The sequence below is a fragment of the Sylvia atricapilla genome, chromosome 19 (genome assembly GCF_009819655.1).
Source record: "Sylvia atricapilla isolate bSylAtr1 chromosome 19, bSylAtr1.pri, whole genome shotgun sequence".
Classification (NCBI taxonomy): domain Eukaryota; kingdom Metazoa; phylum Chordata; class Aves; order Passeriformes; family Sylviidae; genus Sylvia; species Sylvia atricapilla.
Genome location: NC_089158.1, coordinates 6,787,782 through 6,812,699, shown reverse-complemented (window position 1 = coordinate 6,812,699; position 24,918 = coordinate 6,787,782). Strand labels below are relative to the sequence as shown.

At 46.5% G+C, this 24,918-nt stretch overlaps 1 protein-coding gene and 1 non-coding gene across 9 annotated transcripts in view; both read right to left on the bottom strand.

The window, feature by feature from the left end:
- PRRC2B (proline rich coiled-coil 2B) overlaps positions 1 to 24,918 on the bottom strand; it is a 47,112-nt gene that overhangs the window by 6,136 nt on the left and 16,058 nt on the right. For 4 of the 8 annotated variants that reach the window (XR_010745052.1, XM_066332780.1, XM_066332779.1 and 1 more), the window contains exons 6-29: positions 21,795 to 21,938; positions 20,928 to 21,163; positions 20,477 to 20,598; positions 19,900 to 20,042; positions 19,229 to 19,319; positions 18,635 to 18,827; positions 17,951 to 18,266; positions 17,133 to 17,326; positions 14,518 to 14,722; positions 13,556 to 13,775; positions 10,862 to 12,931; positions 10,530 to 10,729; positions 9,705 to 9,850; positions 9,122 to 9,263; positions 8,451 to 8,530; positions 7,556 to 7,747; positions 7,222 to 7,416; positions 6,722 to 6,808; positions 5,690 to 5,794; positions 4,925 to 5,117; positions 3,644 to 3,741; positions 2,866 to 2,993; positions 2,034 to 2,271; positions 467 to 643 (exon numbers count right to left, since the gene is read on the bottom strand). Coding sequence is in view for 5 of the 8 variants with exons in the window: in XM_066332780.1 (XP_066188877.1) it covers positions 467 to 643; positions 2,034 to 2,271; positions 2,866 to 2,993; positions 3,644 to 3,741; positions 4,925 to 5,117; positions 5,690 to 5,794; positions 6,722 to 6,808; positions 7,222 to 7,416; positions 7,556 to 7,747; positions 8,451 to 8,530; positions 9,122 to 9,263; positions 9,705 to 9,850; positions 10,530 to 10,729; positions 10,862 to 12,931; positions 13,556 to 13,775; positions 14,518 to 14,722; positions 17,133 to 17,326; positions 17,951 to 18,266; positions 18,635 to 18,827; positions 19,229 to 19,319; positions 19,900 to 20,042; positions 20,477 to 20,598; positions 20,928 to 21,163; positions 21,795 to 21,938 (5,915 nt within the window). In the remaining 3 variants the exon portion in view is untranslated. Of the gene's footprint in view, positions 1 to 93; positions 190 to 466; positions 644 to 2,033; positions 2,272 to 2,865; positions 2,994 to 3,643; positions 3,742 to 4,924; positions 5,118 to 5,689; positions 5,795 to 6,721; positions 6,809 to 7,221; positions 7,417 to 7,555; positions 7,748 to 8,450; positions 8,531 to 9,121; positions 9,264 to 9,704; positions 9,851 to 10,529; positions 10,730 to 10,861; positions 12,932 to 13,555; positions 13,776 to 14,517; positions 14,723 to 17,132; positions 17,327 to 17,950; positions 18,267 to 18,634; positions 18,828 to 19,228; positions 19,320 to 19,899; positions 20,043 to 20,476; positions 20,599 to 20,927; positions 21,164 to 21,794; positions 21,939 to 24,918 lie in introns of all 8 variants that reach the window. The other 4 variants (XR_010745053.1, XR_010745054.1, XM_066332784.1 and 1 more) reach the window with 3 other exon arrangements.
- On the bottom strand, positions 4,612 to 4,692 carry LOC136369944 (small nucleolar RNA SNORD62). Its single transcript, XR_010745103.1, has one exon. It is a non-coding gene; the product is annotated as a small nucleolar RNA SNORD62 (small nucleolar RNA).

The window sequence follows — 24,918 nt, the reverse complement described above, 5'->3', positions numbered from 1 at the left end:
AGAACCTGGAAGTTAACTACTGTGCTCTCTCTCCCCTATAGTAAGACAAACTTATGATATGAATCCATCAAACCAGACATGACATTAATATACCTACTCAAATGGACAAGCTTCACAACAGAGTGAAATATCTGGGCAGTATTCCAACTGTGTCTGGAGCTCACCACCCCTCAAGCACTCTGGGGAAACCTGTGTAAACATGTAATAAAACTGGAGACTCCAAACTGGATGAAGGCAGGATGTGGCTCCCTGGAAACAGAATGATGACCAGCAGCAGAACCTGAAAACTGCTGGCTTGTGCTTTGGAGATGAGGGGAAAAGACTTCCTTAATTTTAACAGCAATCCTTGGCTTGGATATTTAAGGATCCCAAACAAGCTATTCTCCCCTTTAACAAGCAAGGAGCAAAACTTCAGTGCAGGAGGGGTTACTGAATGCCATGAACAGCACCAGGAGTTAATCCTTACCTCCCTGCTGGCAGCAAGAACAGAAGGCTGGGATCCAGGAGGGAGGATTCTTCGGGGAGCTCCTACAGGCAGGTTTTGCCCCTGAGGAAGCTGGATGGACTGTGGTAGAAGCAGGGGCTGCTGGCCAGAGCCGTAGCGGGGCAGAGGCAGCTGGGAGCCAGGCACAGGCATTGTCAGCTGTGTGACAAGGACATGTAGTTACCTTAATGGCAGTAACAGTCTCGTGTTTGACATGCTGCCTCCCAATACCCTGAAAGCACAGCCTTGCCAAAAGGAAGCTCCCAAACAGTGCAGTCTGGCACGGAACAAATGCAAATGACTGTAACAGAGGGACTTTCACATTGAACTGGATGTTCTGGCAGTGCTGCCAACACCCTTATCAAAGGTGGGTTTTTAACATGCCATCAAGTTAACCTAGCTGCCCGTGGATGGGGGCTTGCTCCATTCCTAGAGCTCAGTTTCCCAGTCTTCCTCATGGTCACTTCACGCGTCTGTTTTCCCTTCATACAATGGCAGCGTCAGACAGTGCAGTGTCAGGTGCTTTGTTTTCACCTTTGAAAATCTCCTACTCTCTTAAATCAAAACATTTTGAGGACTGGACCTCCAGAGAAAGTGATGAGGATCTCAGCTCCATGTTTCCCAGTGAGCTTCAAACCAATGATGAACATAATTAAGAGCAATCACAAAAAATATTGTAGCTTGGGAATGACGCACTTCCTGTTCCCTCTGATTTTCTCAAAGTTGCTAGATTTGGGAGGTTCTATCAACACTTTTGAATGAATAAATAAATAAACCAATCAAAGGCTGGCAAAAGAAACCAAGTTACTCGCTTATGATGGACAAAGCATTTCTTCAAATACCTAGTTTGCCAGTGTTCTCTGTATTTTCCTCACCTAAGTTACTTTCAGGGTTAACTCTTTACTTCAGTCACAACACAAAAATCCCTCTGAAACAAAAAATAAACCTTAACAAGTTGCACAAGATAAACGTAAGACGAGTTTAATAAAATTATCAAATTTCTCCAGAGAACCAGAGCACATGCCCACAAACACAGCTATGCTCACAGTAGATTCAATGTTTTTTTTATGTGAACCATGCTTTATTAAAACATTTTCACACATTGAAATTCCTGTTATGATTCTGCCAAACAGATCAGCTGAAGTTGTAAATAAGACTTGGACGACAAATGAACTGAGAAGACGGATGAGCCTTTAATACAAGTTCCTAGTTGCCCTGGAAGCTGAGGTGATGGGAGAGATGACTGGAATTTGGCTCTCGGAAGAGGTGCTTTTAGGACAACCATTGCATCATGGCCTCCTATGCATGCAGCACTGGAAGGTTTGACTTCCAAGTGACGTCTCAGCAGGGACAGACAAGGTATTAGCAACCATCCATTAAATAAGGTGCTGCATATGTGAAACCATGGTTCACAGAACAGTGTCTTGGGGAAATCTTCCGCCTCTTTACAGAGTTTAGTTCAGACAGACATGTTACAACCCATTCTCAGAAACATGTGGCTGTGAATTAGCCTGGACCAAAGGAGTGGCTCGCCAGTCCTGCTCCTAACCTGTGTGAGCTGAGAGTCCATCATCTGGGAGGCTCCCATACCAGCCTGGTTTATTTGCCCCTCATAAACCAGTGCCTGGCTTCCATTCATGGGCTGATAGGGGGACCCAGACTGGGTTTTCACCACCTCCAAGGGCTGCATGCCTGGGAAGGCAGAATATGGAGGCTTCAGAGCAGTGCCTCCTGTCAGGACCATGGTGCTGGGCTGGGACAGACTGGGGTGCATGTACACCTGAGACCTGCAGGAAAAAAACATGCTTCAGTGATTATGCACAAAATCTTTGGAGACTGTAGAAACACACGGGGTGAAACCATATCTGGCCTGCCATCAGTTCTCAGACACCTGAATTGACAGCTTAGAAATAAGCTGTGAACTTTCCATTTTAGTTACCAGGATTTTTTACTTTCACTCTTAAGCTTTTACAACCACGTTCTTGTGTTCCTGGAATATTCAACAGAACAACACTGTGTAGTATCTAATATTTATGTTTCAATGTCCCACACAACATTCTGTGGATTAGCAGTTAAGGGAAGATTGAAGTTACCTAAAGTCTACAGCAATTTTGCAAAGCAGGAAAAATCTTAAGTTAAAAATTCCAACAGCTCTAGCAAATAAAAAGGGGTTTTTTTAAACCTCAGTGTTTAGACTTTTGGGGCACTAAGTGCTAATTCAGATTTTTCACTCTCATGCTCTCTATACTGGCACTGTTATCAGGGGAAGGAAACAGCATTTGAACAAAAGAAGATGAGTGTGGGGTATCTCATCAATGTACACAGACATCAAGAACATAAGAGAACAAGCCACAAAGGAAAGGAAAACAGGAAACAGTTACCTGAAGGGTTGTATGGAGCTGTACATCTCCTGGGACTGGGAAACAGGCAGCCCACCCCTCAGTCCAAGCTGAGCTTGGGCCTGTAAGGATGTGTGCAGGGAAATGGGAATCTGTTGAGCAGCAGCAGCCTGCAGAAGAAATTAATATGACTGAGAGTACAAGAGGAGCCAGAAACTCTCCAAGGTTGTTAAAAACCTATCAGTTTCCTACATGAGTCAATTTGCAGTGACAATTATCTACACTGGGCTTTTACCCAGCCCTGCATCATTCCCCAGAACAGCAGCACTGCCAGGGAACACGCTGCACAGGCATCCAGAGGTTGATGCCTGCAAGAGGCATCTGATGTATAAGAGGGAACCAATGTGCTCCTCATACAGAGCAGGCAGTGACAATCCCAGCTCTCACCTGCCTGTACTCTACTTGAAAAAGCTCTCCCCAGCCCTATCAACACCCTATTTACTAATGAAGTTACTCATTCTTATTGTAATGATGACTGGCTAGGGAATTTACTGAAAGTCGTTTCATCTCACACAACCCTCAGCATCTCCTCCAGTTAAAACCAGTCCAAGAGCACTGGTACAGAAGGGGAAGAACTCAATTCCCTCCCTTCAGTTTCACTAACCTCTGCCACCCACTGGGAAGCAGCATTCAAGGAACCCTAAAGGGAACCGTATCTAAGTTCCTCTGGGCTATGAAAGTGAAAAATTACTCCTCATTTCTTAATTGCCACTGTGAAGAACCCTTGGGATACCACTTGCAAGCTGTGGTGCTCCCTTACCTGTTGGTAGCTTTGCTGCTGAGGTATCGTCTGAGGGACCAGGCGGGGCTGACTTGCAAACACGTGGCCATCCAGATAGAGGGGTGGAATATGGTTACCTACACATCAGAAAAGGCAGGCTGTAAATTCAATGTACAGGGGAGATACAGGCACAGTAGACTGCAGAGATCTGCAGGTCAAGACTATTTTCTACCCCTCAGCAAGTTAACATTTCGAAACCCATTCAGAAGAGTCAGTAAAGCTCCTAAATCCCCATACCAACATCAGCAGTAGCAGGATTGCTGAGAACTAATCATACATTTCTGTAAGAGGCTAAATGTAAACCCAGGTTTCCCACCTCCACAAAAGAGTCAGACATTAGCAGTTCAGAAGTTGGCAACCTGTAATCTGAACTAAATGCCAAAAATCTGCTCTGCAATCATCTCATCTTTGCAGCTAAGAGGGATGGAAAGAGCAAACAGGGCGTTTAAGGCCTTGACACATGAGATCTAAAAGCCATGTTCACCCCAAGGGTGTCACCAATTAGTAACTACTGAGCCACTCCTGTGCTTTTGTGCAGATCTGAACTACAGGATTAAGCAGCAAGATTAGGGTGGGTGAGGAAGGAACACCTGACTTGGAACAATCTGTTTACCAACTGGAAGCTAATAACAGTCACTACACATTTTACTCTGTTCTTGAACTGAGACATGACAAAGACAGTGCACACATGAGAAGCCTTTTGGGAGCCAGGAGCCATCCCAATACATTTCCTCTTTCCAGATGCTCTCCCTAATTATACATACTACCATGACAGAGTTAAAACTTTTCCTTTAACTAAAAGACAGAAACACTTCCCCCCCCTCCCAGAGTTCTGTAAGCTGTAAGCCAGTTGCTGTTTTGCTATAAGCAAAAGGTGCTTAGAACCTGTGACTTCAATGGCAAAACAAGCAGGAGAATGGTTGATAATGATACTGGGACTGTTGAAGCCTCTCAGCCATAGGTCTCTTCCCTTCTATTCTGCTGGACACACAGCAAAGGGTAAGCAAGATCTATTGAGACATCAGAGACTTGCCACTACACAGGGAAAGCTGTCTTTGTATTAAGCTTTCACCAGTCACATTCTTTTAAGTGGGGAGACAGTCCCTCTGTCTTGCCTGAGTTGTTAAGAATGTGTCAAACACCAGCCTGCCAGTTACTCTACACAGAAGCTCTTCTCATCATGCTTTCATCTACTAGAACCAGAGGATGACTCCCAGATAACAATCAGACAACGCCAATGCTGCTGCAGTTTTCAGGTACCTGGAATAGATGCAGAAGGTGCTACAGATGCAACCGGCATAGGAGGCATAGAAACTCCACCAAAAGAGCTGTAGCTGACACCGTTGGAAGCTCCAACACTGGAAGGAGGCTGGATGCCTGAACCTGCACCTCCTGGGGAGTTCTGTTCTGGTAAACTTGGAGAGTTTTCCCAAGCTTTACGAGCAGACTCCATCTATGGAGACAAAGAACAGTAACTACAGACAGTTCAAATAGGGAGGACATTACCAAAGCCTACAGTCACTCATCTGTCTCCTATGAACTCAAATTCACTCCACTCTAGGCACAGTGAAAAGCTGCTATGTCTGAGGTTAGGGGGTTCTACAACAATTTGTAATGGACAAGAATCCTTCACAAATACTCAAACCCTTTGATATTTGCTGAGCTTCTCTGCTTTGGAGTGATTTTTGTTTTGGTTTATTTGTTGTTGTTTGTATCCTGGGTGGGTTTTGCTCTGTTTTTCCCTCTCTTTACACCACCAGGCTTCCCAGGATCCCTGAGCAGACACCTCTCCCAGTACTAAAATAGGAAAGCTCTGTTGCACTCGTTCTACAATTGGCAAGGACTTCTTGCACTCAGGACTTAAAACACACATGTCTGCTGTTCATGTTGAACAGCACATATAAACAACTTTCACAGAAGCTAATCAAAGTTTACCAATACCTGACAAAATACTCAGGGAAAGATCTCCCCACCCTCACTACTCTGCCCACAGAGACATGGTACCCACACCTTCAGCTTCCTTACCTTAAGAGTAAGGTCTGCAGTGGGGAAGGACATGGGGTTCAGGCCAATGCAGCGCTGGAGGTGATGATCCCTTCGCAGGATGGGAATGGACTGTGTTAACCCTGCCTGAGGGGAGAGTCATGAAAGGTGAGTATTTGTGAACTCTTGGGAGAATGTTATGAGCCACCAAGGCAGACAGAGGTTCAGTTCAGCTGGGCAGCTCCAGTAACTGCATGCCAAAGAATTCAGCCCCTATGGTACTGCAGGAGCCAAGTACCATGTTTAATCCATTCTGCTCTTGCAATAAAGGAAGCTTTGGTTTTGTGCAAAGACACCCCTCTATATTGAACTACAGCAGCTTTCACTTAAACATCAGTTTGATCCAGTAACTTTCATTTGCAGAAGACTTATCCCTGTCCCATATTTAGAAATTACCCAAGTTTCAGACAAAACCTGTTTCTGAAACATTCTTTGAGACAAATCTCCAAAATCAAAACCAAGCAGCCTACAAACTTGAAGACATTTCAAAAACAGCTTTATGTGTGTCTCACACTGCTGTCTACAGCTGAGCTACCAGCTGAACTTTCAGTGTGCTTACTCTTTCACACAGAATAATGAAATACCCAGATGGCTGGAGTAAGCTGGGAAACCTCCAAAAAGGCCTGATCACCATGTTACAGTTCTCTGCCTTGCTGTGGCAGATGAAACCTTCTGAAGAAGCTAAGCTGGGCAGTCCGGGTCTAAAGATGCCACTATCTGCATCACGGCCATGTCCAACACTTGAGTATCTCAAGGAGAAGAGACTGGTCATCTCAGAGATGGCTTTACACAGACCATAATGATAATGAAGTTGCTCTCAACATCACTTCTGAGTCTGTGACACTCATTTTACCAAGGTGTCTTGAGATTTCCATTTTGGATTTCAGTGACATGTGCTGCCTAAGCATGAAATGTGAAGTCAGAGGCAAACACGCTTGCTCTCTTTGGAAGTACCTGAGGTTTACCTAAGGAGTATCTCCAATGAATCAATGTCAAAAGTAAAAAAATACTTACATTACTGGCCAAGGCATCCTGCAGTTTGGTGACAGGGTTAGCTGCAGTGCCAGAGGCAGAACCAGGGGGCAAACTGAAGTCAGAGTCCTGAAAAACCAAAACACATAAAATTCAAATCCAGGTCCATGGGCCAGCCCTCTGCTTTTCATGGTTAATGACTCTAGCCTCAATTTTATGACACTACAAACTAAAGACTGATCTCAGTAAGCCTTGCTGGAAACAGAAAACACTTCTCAGCACTCAGCAGCAGGCAACCCCCAGAGGCATATAAAAGCTTGGCAGTGATTTTGCCCCTCACCTCTGTTACCACCCCAGCTGGTGCTTGGGACAGTATTTCCAAGCGGATACTACATCCTGAGTATCTGGTCTGTATCAGTAATGAAATCTAAGGGAAACCTACAGCTGGAAGCTTCCTCCAAATAATCCTTCTGCCTCAAACCACCTTTTATGTCTCAACAAGATCAAATCACCAAGAAGATAAAATTAAATTCAATCCTCACTTTAGGATTTACTCCAAATTCAATGGGCGGCACAGGAAGTACAGAATCCACGTGAATTTCCACCCCATTAACAGGGGGAATATTCCCTTCCAGCCGTTCCGTTCCCTCCGAACCCTTTCTGTTTTTCAGGGAGCGTTCGTTGCCGATTGGTCCAGGCTTGTGTTCCTTGTTCTGTCCTGAGCCTTGATCTGAATCCTTAACAGGAAAGCAGAGAGGCTGAGACACAAAGACCGAATAACCCAAGCTCAAACCTTAAAAACGCTATCAAGAACAACACAACCACTTCACAAGGTCTCTCACTCTGTGCTCTGGCTTGGCTGCGAATCCAGATTACCTTTTTATCAGTTTGCTTCTGCACTTGCTCCTTCTGGCAGTCAGGCTTTGGGTCCACCAGGCCAGCCCCATTCATCTCCTCTGGTTTGAGGGTGCCATATGGAGAACTGCGCTGAGAGGAGGTCGCGGAGGATTCCCGAGACTCCGCGCTCAAGTCAATGCCACTATCCCCCTGGCTGCCTTTAAATCCCTGCTATGCAAAGCACGAAATGTGTTAAAGCCCCGGACTCCGACCCAGCACCACCGAGGAAAAAAATCCCAGAAAACAGCAAGACCACGTCCCTTTTTCAAATCACCATCCTGGTTAACTGCAAAGGAGTTAGGCCTGACCTGCAGCACCCCTTGGCTGCTCCTTCAGCTCTACACAGCCCTGAAACAGGTGAACTGATGCACCAACCAGACCATGGCTTCAGAAATTTCTTTACAAATGCATCCCACAGAACAACTAGGCTGAATTGCCAAACTCACTCCACATGTGACCCAAACTAAATCTGAACTCTTGGTCTCCAGAGGTGACGCATTTAGGAACTTCTCTGCCCTCCCTATGTTAAGGCTACAGCTACACGCTGCTCACAGTCACAAGGCACAAACAGGACCTATGGGATTCCACCCTCCTCGACCACAGTCTGCACCCAGTGATGAGCATAACTCTGGAATAGCTCTGTCACACAGTTACTCCAGATTTATACCCATACACAACACCAAGCAGTGCTTGGCTCTCTAGGTCAAGATCTGAACAGCGCCAAGCTCAAATTAAAACTGCAAAGGACAGTTTAAAACGGCACAAGCAGAGCTGAGAGTCACTAAGCACAGATGGAGCAATGAGAAGCATAAAAGCCACCTGCATTAATACTTTATACACACAATACCTGAAGGGCACCTTAGGTGCCACTTACCTCAGTGCTAGACTCAGTACCATTGAAGGCATTTACAGGCTTGCTCCAGGAATCACTGCCAGGAGACTGAACAGAAAGTGCTGGAAGAGAATGGAGGGCAGGGTTCAGCTGCTTGAAACACAGCTATGAGCACACTCTGTACACATTACACCATCAACCTTCCATTTCTAGACATGAGAAAGGGTATTTTCACCACCTCAGAAAGTTAAGTGTTGTCCAGACATCTGAGACATGATGCAGCAGAGAACAAAGGGTATGAGGAGTGACAGTAGAGAACAGGGAGGTTTCTTAGGAAACATAACAGGATAAAGACAGGTCAGAGAGAAACAAGGCAGGCACTAGCTGTTCAGGGCTAGAGATGAAAATATGCAGGAAAGCAAAATAAGAAAAAGTCTCAAGTAGATCCAGCCCAACCAGCTATAAAATGCTGCATAGTAGGATCTTGACGTGAAACAAAGACCCAGGAAATAGATTAGAGACTGACATGGCCAGCAACAGGAACAGGATGGCTGAACAGTAGAGCTTAGAACAGAGTCTGCCACTGCCCCTCCCTCTCCCAGCATTAGACAGGAGAGGGCTGTCTCCCCTGAACCATGGACCCCATCCTTGCTGCACACCCCAGAGGACTCCAGCTTTGTGAAACCCTCCGGAAGAAACAGACCCAAGCCTACCTGGGCTGTTGCTCTCCCAGATCTCTGTGCCCAGGCTGTTTCCAGACACGGTTACATCACTCTGCTCCAAGCACAGGCTGTTCTGCTTCTTCGCAAATCGCGGTGGAATGCGCGACTGAAGGACGCGGGCCTTGGCTGGTGCCTGTGACAGCAAAGGCACAGGTGTCACACTGGGAGCTTCCCCCAGTCCAACAACACTGGAAGGAGCTGCCTTTTGCAGTGTGAGATTTTCTTCTGGCAACAACAGAGTGCAAAGTCCTCCACTGCTCCTGCTGCCCAATATCCCACCAACTACAGACAGCAGCTGGCTTAAGAGAGCCAAGCTGCTTTGGATGAAGACCACTCTAGAAACTTTACTCCCAATTAACTATTCTGCTGCAAGTCAAGAATAGTCAGAAATCAAACCCTCCTTTTCAGACCAAAAGCCCTAAGTAAGTTTCTGGGGCCCAATATAGGATCTGTACTACTTTAGCACTGTCAACTGTACGTTTTTCTGTTCATACAAACATTCTCTGGGGCCCATTTCTCTGACTGCAATCCAAACCATATAACAGGCCCAACTTTTCTGCCTCCCATTCCTCACCTGGGCAGCCTGTTCCTTCTTCCTCCGCTCCTCCTCCAGCAAACGACGCTGCTTTTTGGTTAGAACCTCAATGAAGCCCTCCCCTGCTATGGAACCAACTTCATTCTCTTCTGTTGTGCTCGACACCCGATTATCAATGATGGTACCTGAACAAAAGGACACAAAGGAGAATACAGTGCACATGTGTATGCATATAAAGGTTTATAATTGCAATAATTTAAACAGTGTGCTTCAAAGAGAATCCATGCCACAGTAAGTAAATCTAGCAACATTGCAGCTACATTTTGAAAACAAAACCATACAGTCTGCTGACATCTACCAGTCACTTTATCTTGCAGGACTCTGCTGTCTCCTCTGTTTCAGGATGAGCAGACTTCAGCTAGAGGGAATGGGAGCTGCATGATAACTCAGGTAATTCTCTTTTCAGAGATACTCATTACTTGCCTCCCTGTCATTAGCTTAGCCTCAAATTCCCCACTCTGGATGCTCTCTCAACCTCCTTCACTTAACATAAATTTCAGGCCTAAAAATACATTAGCCTCTTACACAGAAATACAGGAATAATCTCCCTAAACACAAACTTTCTATAGAAGAAAAATGAGAGACACTGTCAGATCTGTCTGAAAAGTCTGCGTTTAAAATTTAACAACAATTTTACCTTCATGTATTTCTATTCAGATACACAAGAATTTTCTTTTTTCAGTAAATAAACGGGAAAAAGCCCTTAACCAGATATTGAAAATTACACTGGATTGAATCAGTCTGGCTTGAAGTCAGCCATAATACGTTATCCTCTTAAAGAAACAAATGAATCAAGACACTCACTTCCATAACTCAGTTCAAACTGTGACAAGGCCTCTCCCTTCTCACTTGCTCTTTGTGCAGTGGGTTTGTGCTCCTTCTCTGGCTTTTTACCTGGCCCCTCAGCACTCTCTGAGTTCACGTGGGAGGCCCTATCCAAACTATAAATGGAGTGGCTGCTCCCACCACTGGTGTTGCCAAGGCCTCCTCCTTCTTCTGGAGACCTACATGGAAAGAAGGGAAAGAATTAAGTTTTGTCAGCAAAACTCAAATAAAAATGAGAGGAAGAAAATGCATGGGGTGTATGTCCACTCCTTCAACACCTGCATATATCACAGATCAGAAAACAAGTTTACCTTTTGCTCTTTATCAGGGTCCCATTCTGTTGGCTCTCATATCTGGAAGCTGCTCCCACACCAGTCCTGACAGACTGCTCTGCAAACCCTGCTGGCTCAGCCTTGCGGCTCTGCCTGTCCACCAGCGGTCTCTGGCTTGAGAAGCTCCTCTTTGCCAGTTCCCTCTTCTCCCCCAAGTTTCCAGTGCCAAGGCCACCTTCCAGCTGGCTTTCACTCTCTGGAACGCCATCTCTTCTCTCCCTCCGCTCGCTGAAGTCACTGCTCTCAGATGCTGTCTCCCACTCCTCATTGGCATGGTCTGAAGAGTTCTGGTAGGACAGCTCAGGAGAGCGTCTGCCCGAGATGCTGCTCTTCTCTGCAGCGCCCAGCTTGGGCCTGCCTGGCCACTGGCTGGGCAGCAGATTAGGGCCTCCCTCCTCAGGGTTCCACTGCCCAACTGATTCCCTCTCCTGCCTGAGGCGCCTGAACCGTGGGGGCTTGTCCTGGCGGGGAGGACGCCGCCTCCTGAAGGGCCTGTTCTCTATGTTCTCCTGATCCGCTGAGTAATCCTCCTGGAAAAAGTGCCTTTTGTCATCCAGATGACTCTCATCAAAAACCCGGCTGGAGAAGGAATCCGCGTGTTTGTAAGAATCCTGAATGTAGTCCCTGTCAGACTGCTGCCTGCTCCCAAAAGTGTCTGATGGAGAGGTGTGGCTGTACTCCTGCCACCCTCCTCCTCCACTCCTGCCTTGCCACTGGGTGGGCTCCTTACCCATGAAACCCCTTCGCCCATAGCCAGAGTTGCTCAGTCTTGGTGGCAGTGATCTCCCAAAGGCTCTTGGAGCCCTCTTAGGATCCAGGCTGTTGTGATCATCAGAATAGATTTTGTTGGACCTCCAAGACTCTTTGAAGTCTCCCTTTTTCAAATCACTGTCCTCCCTGTCCAGCACAGAGCCTTCATTGCTGTTCTCTGAGCCCCTCTGCCGGCGACGCTTGGGGAGCTCCTCGTACTCTGACCCTTCACTGTGCGTCTCGCTGGCAATGCGGCGCCTTGGTTTGCCTCTGGGGAAGTCCTCTGGCTGGTTGAACTCTCGGAGCCCTCTGCCCCGGCTGCTCCTCTGGTTGTTGTTGTTGTTGTAGACCCCTCTGCTGCCCACAACCGTGCCTCGGCCTCTGAAAGTGAACTCTCTGAAGCCTCTCCCTCGCCCACGCCCTTGACCTCTCCCACCAAAGGCTTGCTCCTCATCAATGAAGATCCAGTTGTTTCTTTTTGTGGGAGGGAGATCACTGCTCTCTCTGGATAGTTTGTTCTCCCAGGTTCTTTCTGGCTTCTCTTCTTCCTCCTCCTCCTCCTCCTCTTCCTCTTGGGATTTCTCAGCCTCTCGTGCAAGGCTGGTTTGGGAAGAACCTTTGTCATCCAGCAGGTAACGCGTGGAGTTCAGCAAGGCAGCAGAGTCATCTGACTCATTTTCTACCTTCTGAACAGCTGCCTTTTCCTTCAGCGGGCGTGAGCTGTCCTCTCCCTCCAGTTTAATCTTCTCCATCTCCTTCTCCTTCTCTTCCACCTTGAGGGCTTTCAGGACTGGTTTTTTAATGGGGCCCGACCGCCGTGTCCTTGCCATTTGCTCCTGGTGCTGCCCGCTGGTGTTGCGGCTCTCAGGAGCCCACTCTGCTGTCTCTTCAGTGGCCTGTTTGGTAGTGGCTCCTTCTTTCTTCCATGGGTCTGCACTGAATGACTGCTCATCCCGGGGTGCTTCTTCAGCGACTTCCGCTGCTGCCTCTGCAGGTTTCTGATGGTGGCTGATATCCCAACCATTATATTCAGGCTTCTTCTCTGCTTGCATAAAATCAGGCTCAAGGGGTGAACACCTCAGATTCACATGGCGACTGCCACCAGGACAGGCTTCCTGCACACTCTCCTGATGCTGGAACAAGAGATCCTGGCCTATCCTCTGAGAAGACAGGCAGCTGTCAAAGTCTGCTTGGGCTTTCTTGTCAAAAGCATTCAAATACTCCTCCCCTCTCTCCTCAAAGAGATCTCGCTGAGTGCTCAGACTCTCCGGCCTTGCAGAAGCAGAATAACTTTCATTTCTGAGAACAAAACAAACAACATACAAAGGAAAGTCGTAATGCAGAGCACAGCACGTGTCGAGGGGCCCAGGCCGGATACAAGAGGTGAAAAGAAATAAACTGAGGTTTATGCTAAATCATGAGGCAATGAACCTATAATGTTGGGCAGAGCTGCTGTTGACCCTCAGGCTGTACTGCCTGGTTTGTTAAATCAATGCATGATAGAGAGAACAGTTCCTATGATGGGCAGCAAACTTGAAAAAATGAAGGGAGATTTAACCTCCAATGATCTGGAGATCTGAAAACAAAGAACTGGTTTTAGAATATCCAAAAAAAAGTAGGAGACAAAGTAGCAAGCATCAGAATTTTTGACTCGTTGCTTTTTATACCTTCCCAGGTATGTGACAAGTCCCCCTCTCCCTCCAAATACGCTCCAAGCTGATCAGATAGAAAACTTCTGAACAGCTCAGTATGTAAACACCTCCACAGCTAAAACACTCTCCAGTATGTGGGTGCTCCCAGATCAGTACTCAGGCCTGTTCACAGACATCTTTCAGGCCAGCTCTACACCTGCTTTTCAGTAGATGGCCTACAGCAGCACCTCCCACGGCAACATGCATGAAGACAGGAGAATTCTGCACTCACCTGGCATGCAGCCCCTCCATGCTCACATTGTCAGCCTGTTTTTGATGTGACAGGGAGTATCCTTTGTTCTGCAGGGATGTGTAGCTGTCCTGGCCCCACACTGGCACAGGATCCAAGGGAGCAGTTTTCCTCTCTGCCTGTCCTGCCTGACAGTTCTGATCTTCAGACCGACAGCCGCTCCCACCAATGGAGTCCTGCTGAATCATGGGCTTCATAATTCCTGCTCACGACAGAGTTCATGCCATTAGCACTAGAATTTCACAGACAAGAAGAATTTAACAGCCTCTTAGCTTGACTCCCCTTCCTTCTTGGGCAGCAGGTGACTGCAGCCATGGAAACCTCCCTTGTAAAGGGGAGCCTGTGCTTGGAAAATCTACAGCTGGGAAATACACCTGGAGTGATACACAAGATGACACAGCTCTCAGAGCCCAGCCCACAGAGACACTACACAGCATCACTGGCTTGGGATCAAGCAATCCACACCAACTCCAGAGAATGATTTATACATCCTGATATTTACATTCACACTTCTGAAGATTAGTAACAAGATGGGAAGGTGCAAAGTGCACACAATTCAGGAACTACAGGGTTTCTCCATCACTTTTCCTAAAGCGGGTCTATTAAGATTTCACATGATTACATTAACTCCAAAACTCATCCTCCTCCAACAGGCAAGATCAGTGGCTCTGCTACCCTTTCCTCCAAGGGGCAAGTTCAGTCACACCTACTAAGGTCACAAAGCAGTCAGAGAAGTTCACCTACTGCAGTGCAGAGAATGGACAGACACATGTCCACATGTCCTCCCTCCCAATCTTCCACCACTTCCCACTGCAAACAGCTTTCTCATCCCCAGAGAAGGGACGCCAGCCAGAACACAAAGTCTGGACAGAGACTACGACACACAGCAAATTTCCAGATAGGAACCAACTCAACAGCCAAAATAAACAGTGACAAGACCTTACCTGAAGGGTGAAGGGCTGAAGGGTAGAAATCCACGGGGGTGCGGCTCTGGGCCATGCGAGGGTCCATGTAGGAGGGCATCATCATCCAGCGGGGATCGAAGCCGAGCATCTGCGGGTGTGGCGGGTAGAATGTCCGCTGGGGATGGGAGTGGGATGGGGGAGGATACACCTGCTGCTGCCAGTGCTGCATCTTGTACAGCTGCTCCTGCAGGGAACAGGAAGGGCCATTGGACATGGCTGTGGTGCCAGGAATCACACTGACGTGTACTGGCCAGCCAAAGGAAAACACATGCCATCCATCAAAGGCTCAATCCCTAATCAGATGGAACAGTGGAGCAGAGAGGGGTAATGCACTACCACCTGGGAATGTGGCAGTTGCTCTTCTGTAAATACCAGGGCAGCTAGACTCACACAGCACTGTGGGCCAGGCTATGTGGCCAAACACAAGGGATCAACTACATGACCACAGTCTGCATCTTCTCAACACTCCTATGAATATAGGACAGCTTGCTGTCAAATGCCATTTCATAACTGGAACCAAGTATTTTAGAAGATGTTGCATTTTTCAGGAAATGCCTATCCCATTTATTTAGTGTGTATCTATATTAGTTCCACCCCTGTTATCTTAACAGATTACATAAAAACAACCTAAACCACATTAAGAGAGCTATTAATATTTTACAGTGTTTCCTGGGCATCCTTCAGAGACAGGCTGGCACTTGGAGGTTGTTTCTCCATCTTCCACATGGCCAAGTCCACCTGCCCTTAGCAGAGGACTGTCATGATGTTAATTTGATTTGACAATTAACTTTTTCTGAAGGTCCAAAAAGAATATATATATTCCCTCTACATCTGAAGGGAGTTTTGTGTACTGAAGAAAGCTTCCAAATACTAAACAGCTCCAATTAACATGAAATCCATCTACTTACTTGTCAAACACTGTATTTTTTTGCTAAGCTTACAATAGTGTCAAATACTGTAACTGTTTATTAAAAAAGCCAATTCCCAACTGCAGAGCAAAAGAGACACCTTTAAATCTGGATCTGACACATCATTACAGCAAGGAAGGCTCTGATAAATGCAGATTATATCTACATTATCTAGTCCTCTGGTACCTTGGAAGAAATATTTCCTTCACTATACCAAGACTTTTCCATTTTATTCTTTCCATGGAGCTACCAAAGCAGCAATACAAGCCAGCCAAAACATTCACTGCCTCATACATACTAACATCACAGAGGATAAGAGAAAATAAAATAAAACTTCATGTTCTTCCAGCAGCAATGACCTGTGGTATTATTAGCATGACAGCAAAGACATCCAATTCTTTTTAGTTTAAGAGTATCTCTTTTCAAGAGTAACATTAAGCAGCATTTGCTGCTGTACATCTGAATCATGAAAATGTCAACTGCCGAGCAACGAGCACAGGGAACATCCATAAAAGAGCAATTACTGAGCAAAAGCCAATTGTGAGCTCCTCGCTAAGATCCGCAGCAGCGTTGATTATATCCCATTTCAAGTGGTTATTTTATGAAGAATGGCAATTAACTTCACATTATCTGAAGCCTGAATACTCTGTCCTCTGGTTTGGCTCTGCTGCCCTACAGAGGCTCACTGCATCTGGCAGCAGAGCTGCACAGCACGTATGGCACATACAGCACTGAAAGGTCAGGCAAGAGCCAAGATGCACAAAGCAGTTCAGCTGATGTCTCAGTGCCCCAGAAGAGTTTTCAATGCAACAAAAATTAAAGATTTAAGACCAAACATTTTTATGGCACAAAGAAAAACAATGATCTGAAAGAGCCTCACAGAAAAAAACTTGAGTAGGTATTAGATGAGAGCAGAGCAAAGGCCCTCTGCAAAGGTAGGAGGTGGAATGAGAAATGTGCCACTCCAGAACTCCCTCACAGTCCAAAAGCAACTCGCCAACCTAAGCACACAGTTTGCCCTTGGCAAGCAAATGGCTGCCCATACCTACACTGGTAAGGACACAGTAAGTGCTGAGTGAAATGGAAGCAGGTGAACCCCAAGGGTTTCCCCTTCCCTTGTCCTGTGTACTCAGGCACTGCAGCAGTGCTGAAGAACAGCAGCTCATCTTGTGCCAGAGAGTGAGATGTTCATCAGGTTGACACCTAGCCCAAGGAACAGAAGCTTTCCTGGGCTGGACCTACACAAGCACCAAGACAGCCACTGATGTGCTCATGGGTTTGGATGTGGGAACATCCCCAGCTTCTCCTGCTCAAGCACATTTGCAAACCAGAGCTCTGCCACAAACCACACAGTCCTAAGAGTTCCCACTGTCAGGAGATGCCCAGACAACCATGCAAGACAAGTCAACATTTCTGACAGCTCTGTATTTTTCTCACAGGCAAGTGACAAACCTGACTGAGCCCTACCCACAACAGCTCCAGCATCACAGGGTGCAAGGAAAACTCCTGTAGCCCACACAGAGTCTTTTAACCCAATCAGACAGGGTATTTCCATGAACAGAAATATTGAAAAAGGCCAGGGTAAAACCTATTTATCTGCTCCCAGCACAAAGACTGATGGTGTTGAGAATTGAGCAAACACATTGGTTTAGTAGGGGTCCAGAAAATGGGTTATGAGGCATTTACCTGCTGCTGTTGCTGCTGCTGCTGCCTCTGGAATCGTGGGGGAAGAGACTTCTGGTATTTGTTGAATTCTTGTGCAGGTGAGGGAGCTTCTCTGAGCTCCTCCTCACTGCTGCTTTGGGCTGCTGCTGCTGGAGCAGGACTCTCCTCTTCCAGATAGCCAACAGAGGCATCCTGTGTGTGAAACTCAGGGGTTGCTGCAAAGAAGAAAACAAGCCCTTAAGAGCCTGCTCATTACAGAGCTGGGAGAGCACCACATCACACAACACACACAGGTGTGGGCATGTCCTGACTGCAATACATGGCTGAACCTTACTACAACCATATACAGCACATCCTTTACCTTTACAGCCCTTACAGAGAGTTTAGACCACCTTGTTTTAATGATAAATTCTGAGATCCTCCTTTGCTATCAAGCTTCTGCTCAAGCACTGGGGAGAAAGTCCTTTTCCCCTGCTACTCCTTAAACCTGCCAGCAATTACTGGTTTTCTGATCTATGGCCACAAGCACTTAATATCATCATCCAATCACGAGAAGCCCAGGAGGCCCATTCCAACATGGCCTCTGCTAGCACAGCTCACTGAGCACAGATAAAGGCAACTAAAGAAGTTTGCATTTATTTTAATAGCTTTTTTATTTCATCAGCCTTTGTCAACAATGCAAAATGCTCTGCAGAATACAAGCAGCAGATGATCTCTCAAGGGCAGTTGAAGAACCCTCTGAACACTCCCTCCCAGGAATTCCCCCACTTCAGGTAAAACATCAGCACAATGGCAAAAAAGGCAGTTTTTACAGGATGAGACAGGCAGCGTTTCTGTACCTTTACGGAAAGCATGGCCATTCTCTTGTGTAGTGTTTTTCTCTGTGCTGGGAGGTCTCACATCTTCATTCTCTGTGTGTTTCTGTGTCTCCCCACTCTTCTGAGCCAGTTTGCATTTCTGATCAAGTTGCTTGAGCTTTGCAGCACAGGCTGCCAGGCGCTCCTCCCTGGCTCGCCGCTCCTCCTCCTCGCGTCTCCTCCTGGCTCTCTCGACAGCCTCAGAGATCTCGGAGTGCACAAACTTCTGTCTCACAGGTACCTTTTCTTCTTTATCCTCGAGGGACTGCTGTCTGAGAACACTTCCCAGTGCAGGCTTCTGCCAGAGGAAAATCATTCCTCCATCAGCACGACCCAACCAGCTCCTCTATCTTGAGATCTGCATCCCATGCTGACAATATCCCCTCCTGACTCACTCCCCTCTATCCCCAAGCACAAATCCCCATTACTGGGAAGAATTATTGTTATTTGGTTCAGTAACTCCATTTTCTCCCTGACAACCCCACTGTTCTGGACCAGCTTCAATTTCTTTTCCCTAGTGGAAGTGCTATGCAGACAGATTTCTCTCCAGGTAGATATAAACTAAGAATAAAGAAATTCATCTACATCCCATTTCCAATAAAATGTCAAACTGGCCTCCTAAGGATAGTGATGGGCTTCCAATTCACCCACATGAATTCAACCTACCTGGTATTCTGAGGCAGAGCTCCAGCCATTCAGCTTCCTTGGAGGCTGCTGTGAATCCTGTGCTTTCCGGACTGGCCGGGACAAGCCAACTGAATCATTCCAATTCTTTCCTTCCTCCAAGGTGTGCTTGGCATCTGCACTGTCTGCAGAGCTCAGGGACAACTGTCGCTGCCTTCTGGGATCCCAGCTGTTCCTGTCACATAAACAGCTTTATTATTGCATTTGCTGCTTGCCTTAAAAAGCACTTGCAGCCTGATCAAGTGGCAAAGGCAACTGACTCTAATTTAAAGGAAAGATTATAAAAAACCAGCAGAACAAGCTATGAGCTTCTTGTAAGGTGCAGAAGGATCAACACTACTCTGCAGCAGGATAAAGGTGAGGAAAGAGGAGGATAAAAGCCTGGTAAACTGGCAGTCAGCTGCTAGACCTACACATATCTTTGAAGGCCACTCAAACACTGCTCAGCAAAATCAACAAAGTCACAGCAACAAATCAGAGAGATCAAGACTCCACATTTAGAACAAGTTTTTAAAGATCTTAGTATTGCTCACTTCTACTGAAACAACTGTAGGTACAAATAGAGTGACTTCTTACCACTTCTGTCGTCCATCTTTAAGAGTTTCTTCCTCTTCTTCATCTTCACTAAATTTTAGTTTCTCAGAGTAATCTACTTCATCATGAATGCCTACAAAGGGAGAATGGATTTATGAAAGAAACAGGTCCCCTGTCCTGATGAAGCTTAGGCCTCCCTTTAGCACTAATTTACAGGACACACAGGCCTGGCATGAATTACTTGCAAAGCCCAATGTCCAGCACTGATCCTGGAAATCACAGAATGGCCTGGGTTGGAAGGGACCTTTAATGTCATCTCCCTCCACGACCAGGGACAACTTCAACTAGATCAGGCAAAAAATGATGTGAGCAGTGTGGACACAAGCTACTGAACAGCTGGGCTGGTCCCAGAGGAGGAGCAGCAAACAGCCTGGGACTGGGGGCTGCAGATGAGGAGACAGTCACCAAGCCAGACTGTGTGCATTTGGACTCTGAATGCCACGACTGAAAAGGCAGGACTAACTCCAATTCCCAGCACCCACAGTGCTGCTATCCCTCCTGCTGTGCTTGGTGTTTTCAGATCATAGTGGAGTCTTCAGATCCAGTTCCTTGAGCACAAAGTGATGGAAGGATCGGAAGGATCCATTGTGTCATCATTTACACCAAGAGAAAATGTCACAGCTGCACAAAGCTCAAGCTTGAAGGCACTTTACCTGCCCATCCATCATCTGCATCATTGTCCAGCTCATCCAGCCCTTTCAGGTTCTCTGCATTGATGATGGTGGGCCGGGGCACTCGCTCCATCTGCTGCCGAAGTGGGCGTGTTGGGCGAGACAGGCTTGGCCTGTTCTCTTTCCTACAGGAAAACACAGAATTGATCAGAAACAGCACAAAGAGAATCAAAGAATGCAGAGCTGAGTTTGTAACACTGAACTGGTCCTTTTCTACTACACACTTATATACAATTCATACAAGTTTCTCTCCCTTTCTTTCCATTGTCTACCTGGTACCTACTTCTAGATCTTCCAGATGAGAGCTGCAACCCCTCCAGTCCAGGATCACACACCAATTCCCATGTCCCCCTGCTTTTCAGACACACAATGCTCACAGCCTTGCAACATTTCAGCTGCTGTTGTAGCTGGAGAAAAGCACTGCTGCTTTGGGTAAAAACCAGGTTTGCCCTTTGGTGCCTGCAGCTTCACACATGAATTGTGTGAATTCTTGCCTAGTTTAAGATTCATGTCACACCCTGAACCTGCCTCTCAAGTGGGAAAGCAATGGCAGCCTTACCCATCCTGGTCATTCATCTGGAATTGTCTGAAAGGTACCCGGGGCTCAAGCCGAAGCTGAGGAACAGGGAAAGACCCTCGGTCCAGCGATGCTGGGGTCTCTGATGGCTGTTGTGGACACATCTGGAATGAGGTAAAGGAGAACAGCCTGATTTTTCTCCTTGCCACAGCAAGGTTTACCCAGATCAGGTTACAACATGTGCATGGTAGCTGCACCTGCACAAAGGGGAAACAAACACTTCACATCTGGCTGCCCAACAGGCCACATGCTAAAGGTTCCTGCTCCAGAGGGAAAGATACAACTTCTCTTTGAGCTGAGCATGTCAAGAGAAGGATCCCTGAGCAGTCCTGGCAGCCAACTGAGATTCCAGAAAACACATCTCAGCTGCCCTCAACAGGAACATCCTTCAGAACGAAGGACATGACAGAGGTGTGGAGACAGGATCACTCACAAAAGCAGGCAGCATGTCATGGTAGGTGGGCGGCTGGTAGACGTTCCCCATGAACTGCGAGGCCCCTTTGCGGACGGGCTGAGCTGGGCGGAGAGACGGCTCCTTGGGGTCGCTGGCCGAGGAGGGGGCCCCGTCTCCAGTGCTGGAGGTCTTGCTGCCCAGCTCAGCAGGGGAGGCGGTCAGAGATGTGGCAGAGGTGACGTTCCTCCCACCGCCCTCCCTCCAACTGGTGACATCTGGAGAAGAGGTAATCGTTATGTTAATGTTTGCAAATGCAGGCAGCCACTCTGCCAGAAGGTCTCGAAACCTCAAGTACTCTGGTCAAGGCCTAATTACCTCCAAGGTTGTAGAAAAATATCATGGACCAAGAAAAATTTCCAACTGTGTTTATTCTCTTAAGAGAGGAGCAGCATCAGCTGTTATTAAAGTAATTGCTGTACCAGTGGTGTCCTTATTTGCCAATAAACCTGAACTCCTACCAGAGTGCTCCCCATCTCCACAGCCCTTACCCTGCAGAATTAAGGCCAATTAGACACAAAAACACTCAAAGACAAGCCACACCACACACTAATTTCACTGTGGCTCCCCCAGCCCGGGAAGGGGCCTGCTTTGCAACACCACACACCAATTTTTATTACACAGTGTAGTAGATGGCAGTCCATACTTGGCTGTTTTGACCACAGATCAGCACCACATGCCAATCTGTGAGCATCTGCTCAGCAGCCTGACACGTGTAAGCTCTTAAGAAGATAAAAGGAAATGTTAAGGATGGAACTCTTGGTACTACTGTGAACTGGCACCCCCTGCCCAAAAGAGAATCAATGGGGTTACTGAGCTGGGATAAGACAGACACAATCCTTCACTCACTCTGGGGGCGGAGGCTTGGTCCTGGCCCATACGACGGATCTAAGGCGCCCTTTTCTTTGCCAACCTTGTCCTGCTCGCCAGCTGCTTTCAGCGTCGGAAATTCCTCGGGAGAGAAGGATAACAGTCGGCTTGAGGCCCTTGAACCTGTCAGAAAAATAAGTGTGGGACTCAGAGAAGATCCTTTCACTGTTTCAACTCCTTTATGAGATCACGCTGGAAATGAGTTTCCTGGGAATATGGGCCTCTGGCATATTTAAACCCTAATTACTATTGTACCAGCACCTCACTTCACATCCCCAACACTCTCAGACACTGTCACCAACACGACAACACATGTCCTCACCCAGCACGCCCACACTCAGGATCTTCATTTAAATTCTCACATTCAACGATGTCAGTGAACTTTCTCAGCTTCCAATTATTTTTGTGAAGTACAGAAGTCAGACAGAGGTAGAGATATGAATTCTGCAAGATCTCTCATAAACGATACCCTGCTATCAAATATTTGACATTTCTATTCAGACTCTTTTTGCTCAGATCTCACTCGATTGCCAGCAAAGTCTATTATTAAAGTTTCTGTCAATGTATCAGTGGAACGCCACAGGTAAGGACAGCTGCTCTGTGCTTTCCTCCCTGCTGCAGCATTTTCAAGTTGCAGATCACTGGCCAGATGAGGCCAGGTTCATTTCTAGTCACTGGCAAATCGTCTTGCTGAGCCATTAGTTACCCCAGAACAACAGTTCTCTGTCAATTCTAAAGATCTGCCAGAGACTGGAACACGAAACACAGGAATTCTCTTAAATCTGTTGGCAAGATAACACTGAAAAAAAAGGAAATTACAGGCATTATTGCACTGTACATTGGATACCGAATGCCATGACTGAAAAGGCAGGACTAACTCTGCTTCCCACCACCCAGTCCTATCTCTCCTGCTGTGCTTGGTGTTTTCAGATCATAGTGGAGTCTTCAGATCCAGTTCCTTGAGCACAAAGTGATGGAAGGATCAGAAGGATCCATTGTGTCATCATTTACACCAAGATAAAATTTCACAGCTGCACAAAACTCAAGTATGAAGGCACTTTACCTGCCCAGTCATCACCTGCATCTTTGTCCATCTCATCCAGCCCCTTAAAGTTCTCTGCACTGATGACGGTGGGCCATTACACATAAAAAGAATTGGATTTTTTGAGAACTGTTTCTTAGTGTCACTTGGCTAAAGCTCTCTTTAAAAGGGCATTTCAGAATTATATCACAAGTATCAGAAATGAGTACTGAAGATTTGACAAGAGTCATCTATCTTTCTCCTTCCTTGCCCTGAAGAATCAAGACAGACTGGCTCAAGTAATTTTTACTTTCTGGAACTTGCACACTGCACTAGACCTCCCATGTGAAATTTCCAGGAAAGGCTCTGCAACAGCTGCAGGAAACACCTTTAATTTTAGACAAATGAAAATACTTGTGAAGGACATTGCCTAAATACACTGCAAAGTAGCTAAGACTTGCTGAAGAGTTCTGATTTTCACTGAACTAGAATGGCAGAGGTGAATATCTTTCAGGGGGAGACATCTACCCCCAGGTAAGGATACACCATTTAAGGACCATTTATGTGCAGGCATTAACAATTTGTACTCTAACCTTAAGCAGCATCACACTGAAAAGAAGTTTGGTGCCCCTTTTTTTTCTCCAAATGTCCTTTATACAAAAACACAGGCACGGTGAAGTCCATAATTAATTTATTAGACCAGGTTTCTTCAGGATAGACGCTCCAAAAGAGATTTTACAGCTCTAAGACTTGAGCAAAAAACAAGAGACTCTCCTTGTCTGTAATATCTGAATTAGCTTAGAAGAAAAAGCAATTTTTCAGTGCCATTAGGGAAGAAGTACAAGCATGGGATGGTCAAAGAAATCCTTTCAGACAGATTTCTGATGCTCCTGTGATTCAATTACCTTCTAATTAAGCTGCTCTTAGCCATATAGGCAACTGCTTCCTTGAGTTGAGAACTCTGTATTGTTAAGTGTGACCTAGAATGAGTTTTCAAAAAATCCTTTAAGAACATTGATAGATGATCAGATTTCAAAATGACTGTACAGGAGGTCTACACAGCAAGACTCAAGAAAGTACCAATTAACCAAACAAGACAGTCTTTGCACTGGCCACCAGCCTCAGGGAAGTACAAGTTTCTGCTCTAACACTTAGCCTTTGAGAAACACCCTCTCAATTAAGGGCCTCACTTAATTTAGGGTAAAATTGTCCCCTCTGTTTTTGCAATCAGCAGTTTTGTACTAGTTCTTTCAAACCTCTCTGCAATTTCACTTGACAAGTGAATGGTTCCAGGTCTGTTCACACTAAAACAGTGGAACTGAGCTGTTATTCTCACTGTGGTTTTAATGGCACTGCTCAGTGCAGCTGGAAACCACCTCCTGTGTGGAAATGGATGCATCTGAAGACAACTGAACTCACAATTCATGTTAACACTGCTTCAGGATTCTCAGTCAAGCAGAAGCCATTAGCTGCACAGTTACTGAGGGAGACTTAACAGCAGGGCCTCAGCCAATGTGTAGGTGAGTGCACCCTGCAGCAGCTCCACTGCATCCCTTGGATCACGGATACTGTAAAAGAACATTCCAGCCTCACTTCTGATTACCCAGTTAGGTGAAGATCCCCTTGCTACTGCCCGTGGAGATGCCTGCACTTCTCCTCTCCAATGTCCCTTCTCCTTTTGTCTTCTCTTCTCAACCAATCCCTCCCCTGTTTCAGTGTTTACTGCACCTTTGTTACACACTGCTCTGGGCTCACTGAAGATGCTCATGATGGGGGCAAGTGTTTCCTTTCTCCTTCAGGACCTTTCCCTTTCAGAACTCCCTGCTGCATTCCAAGAGCATGATTTGCTCTGGAGTTCAATGTGACCACGAGACACATTCTGTTCAAGCCATGTCTTGTGCTGGCAGCCCTGAACTGATTCAGCTGCATCATTTCAGCCAACACACCACAAAGACTGGAAACAAGACTCAGAAGTCCTCACTCCCATTCTGCACCAGGCTGACAGGGAGGGCAGGAAGAAATGGAAGAATCCCATCTCATGCCTGTCTGGGAAAAACAGGCACATACCAGTTCTGCATATCA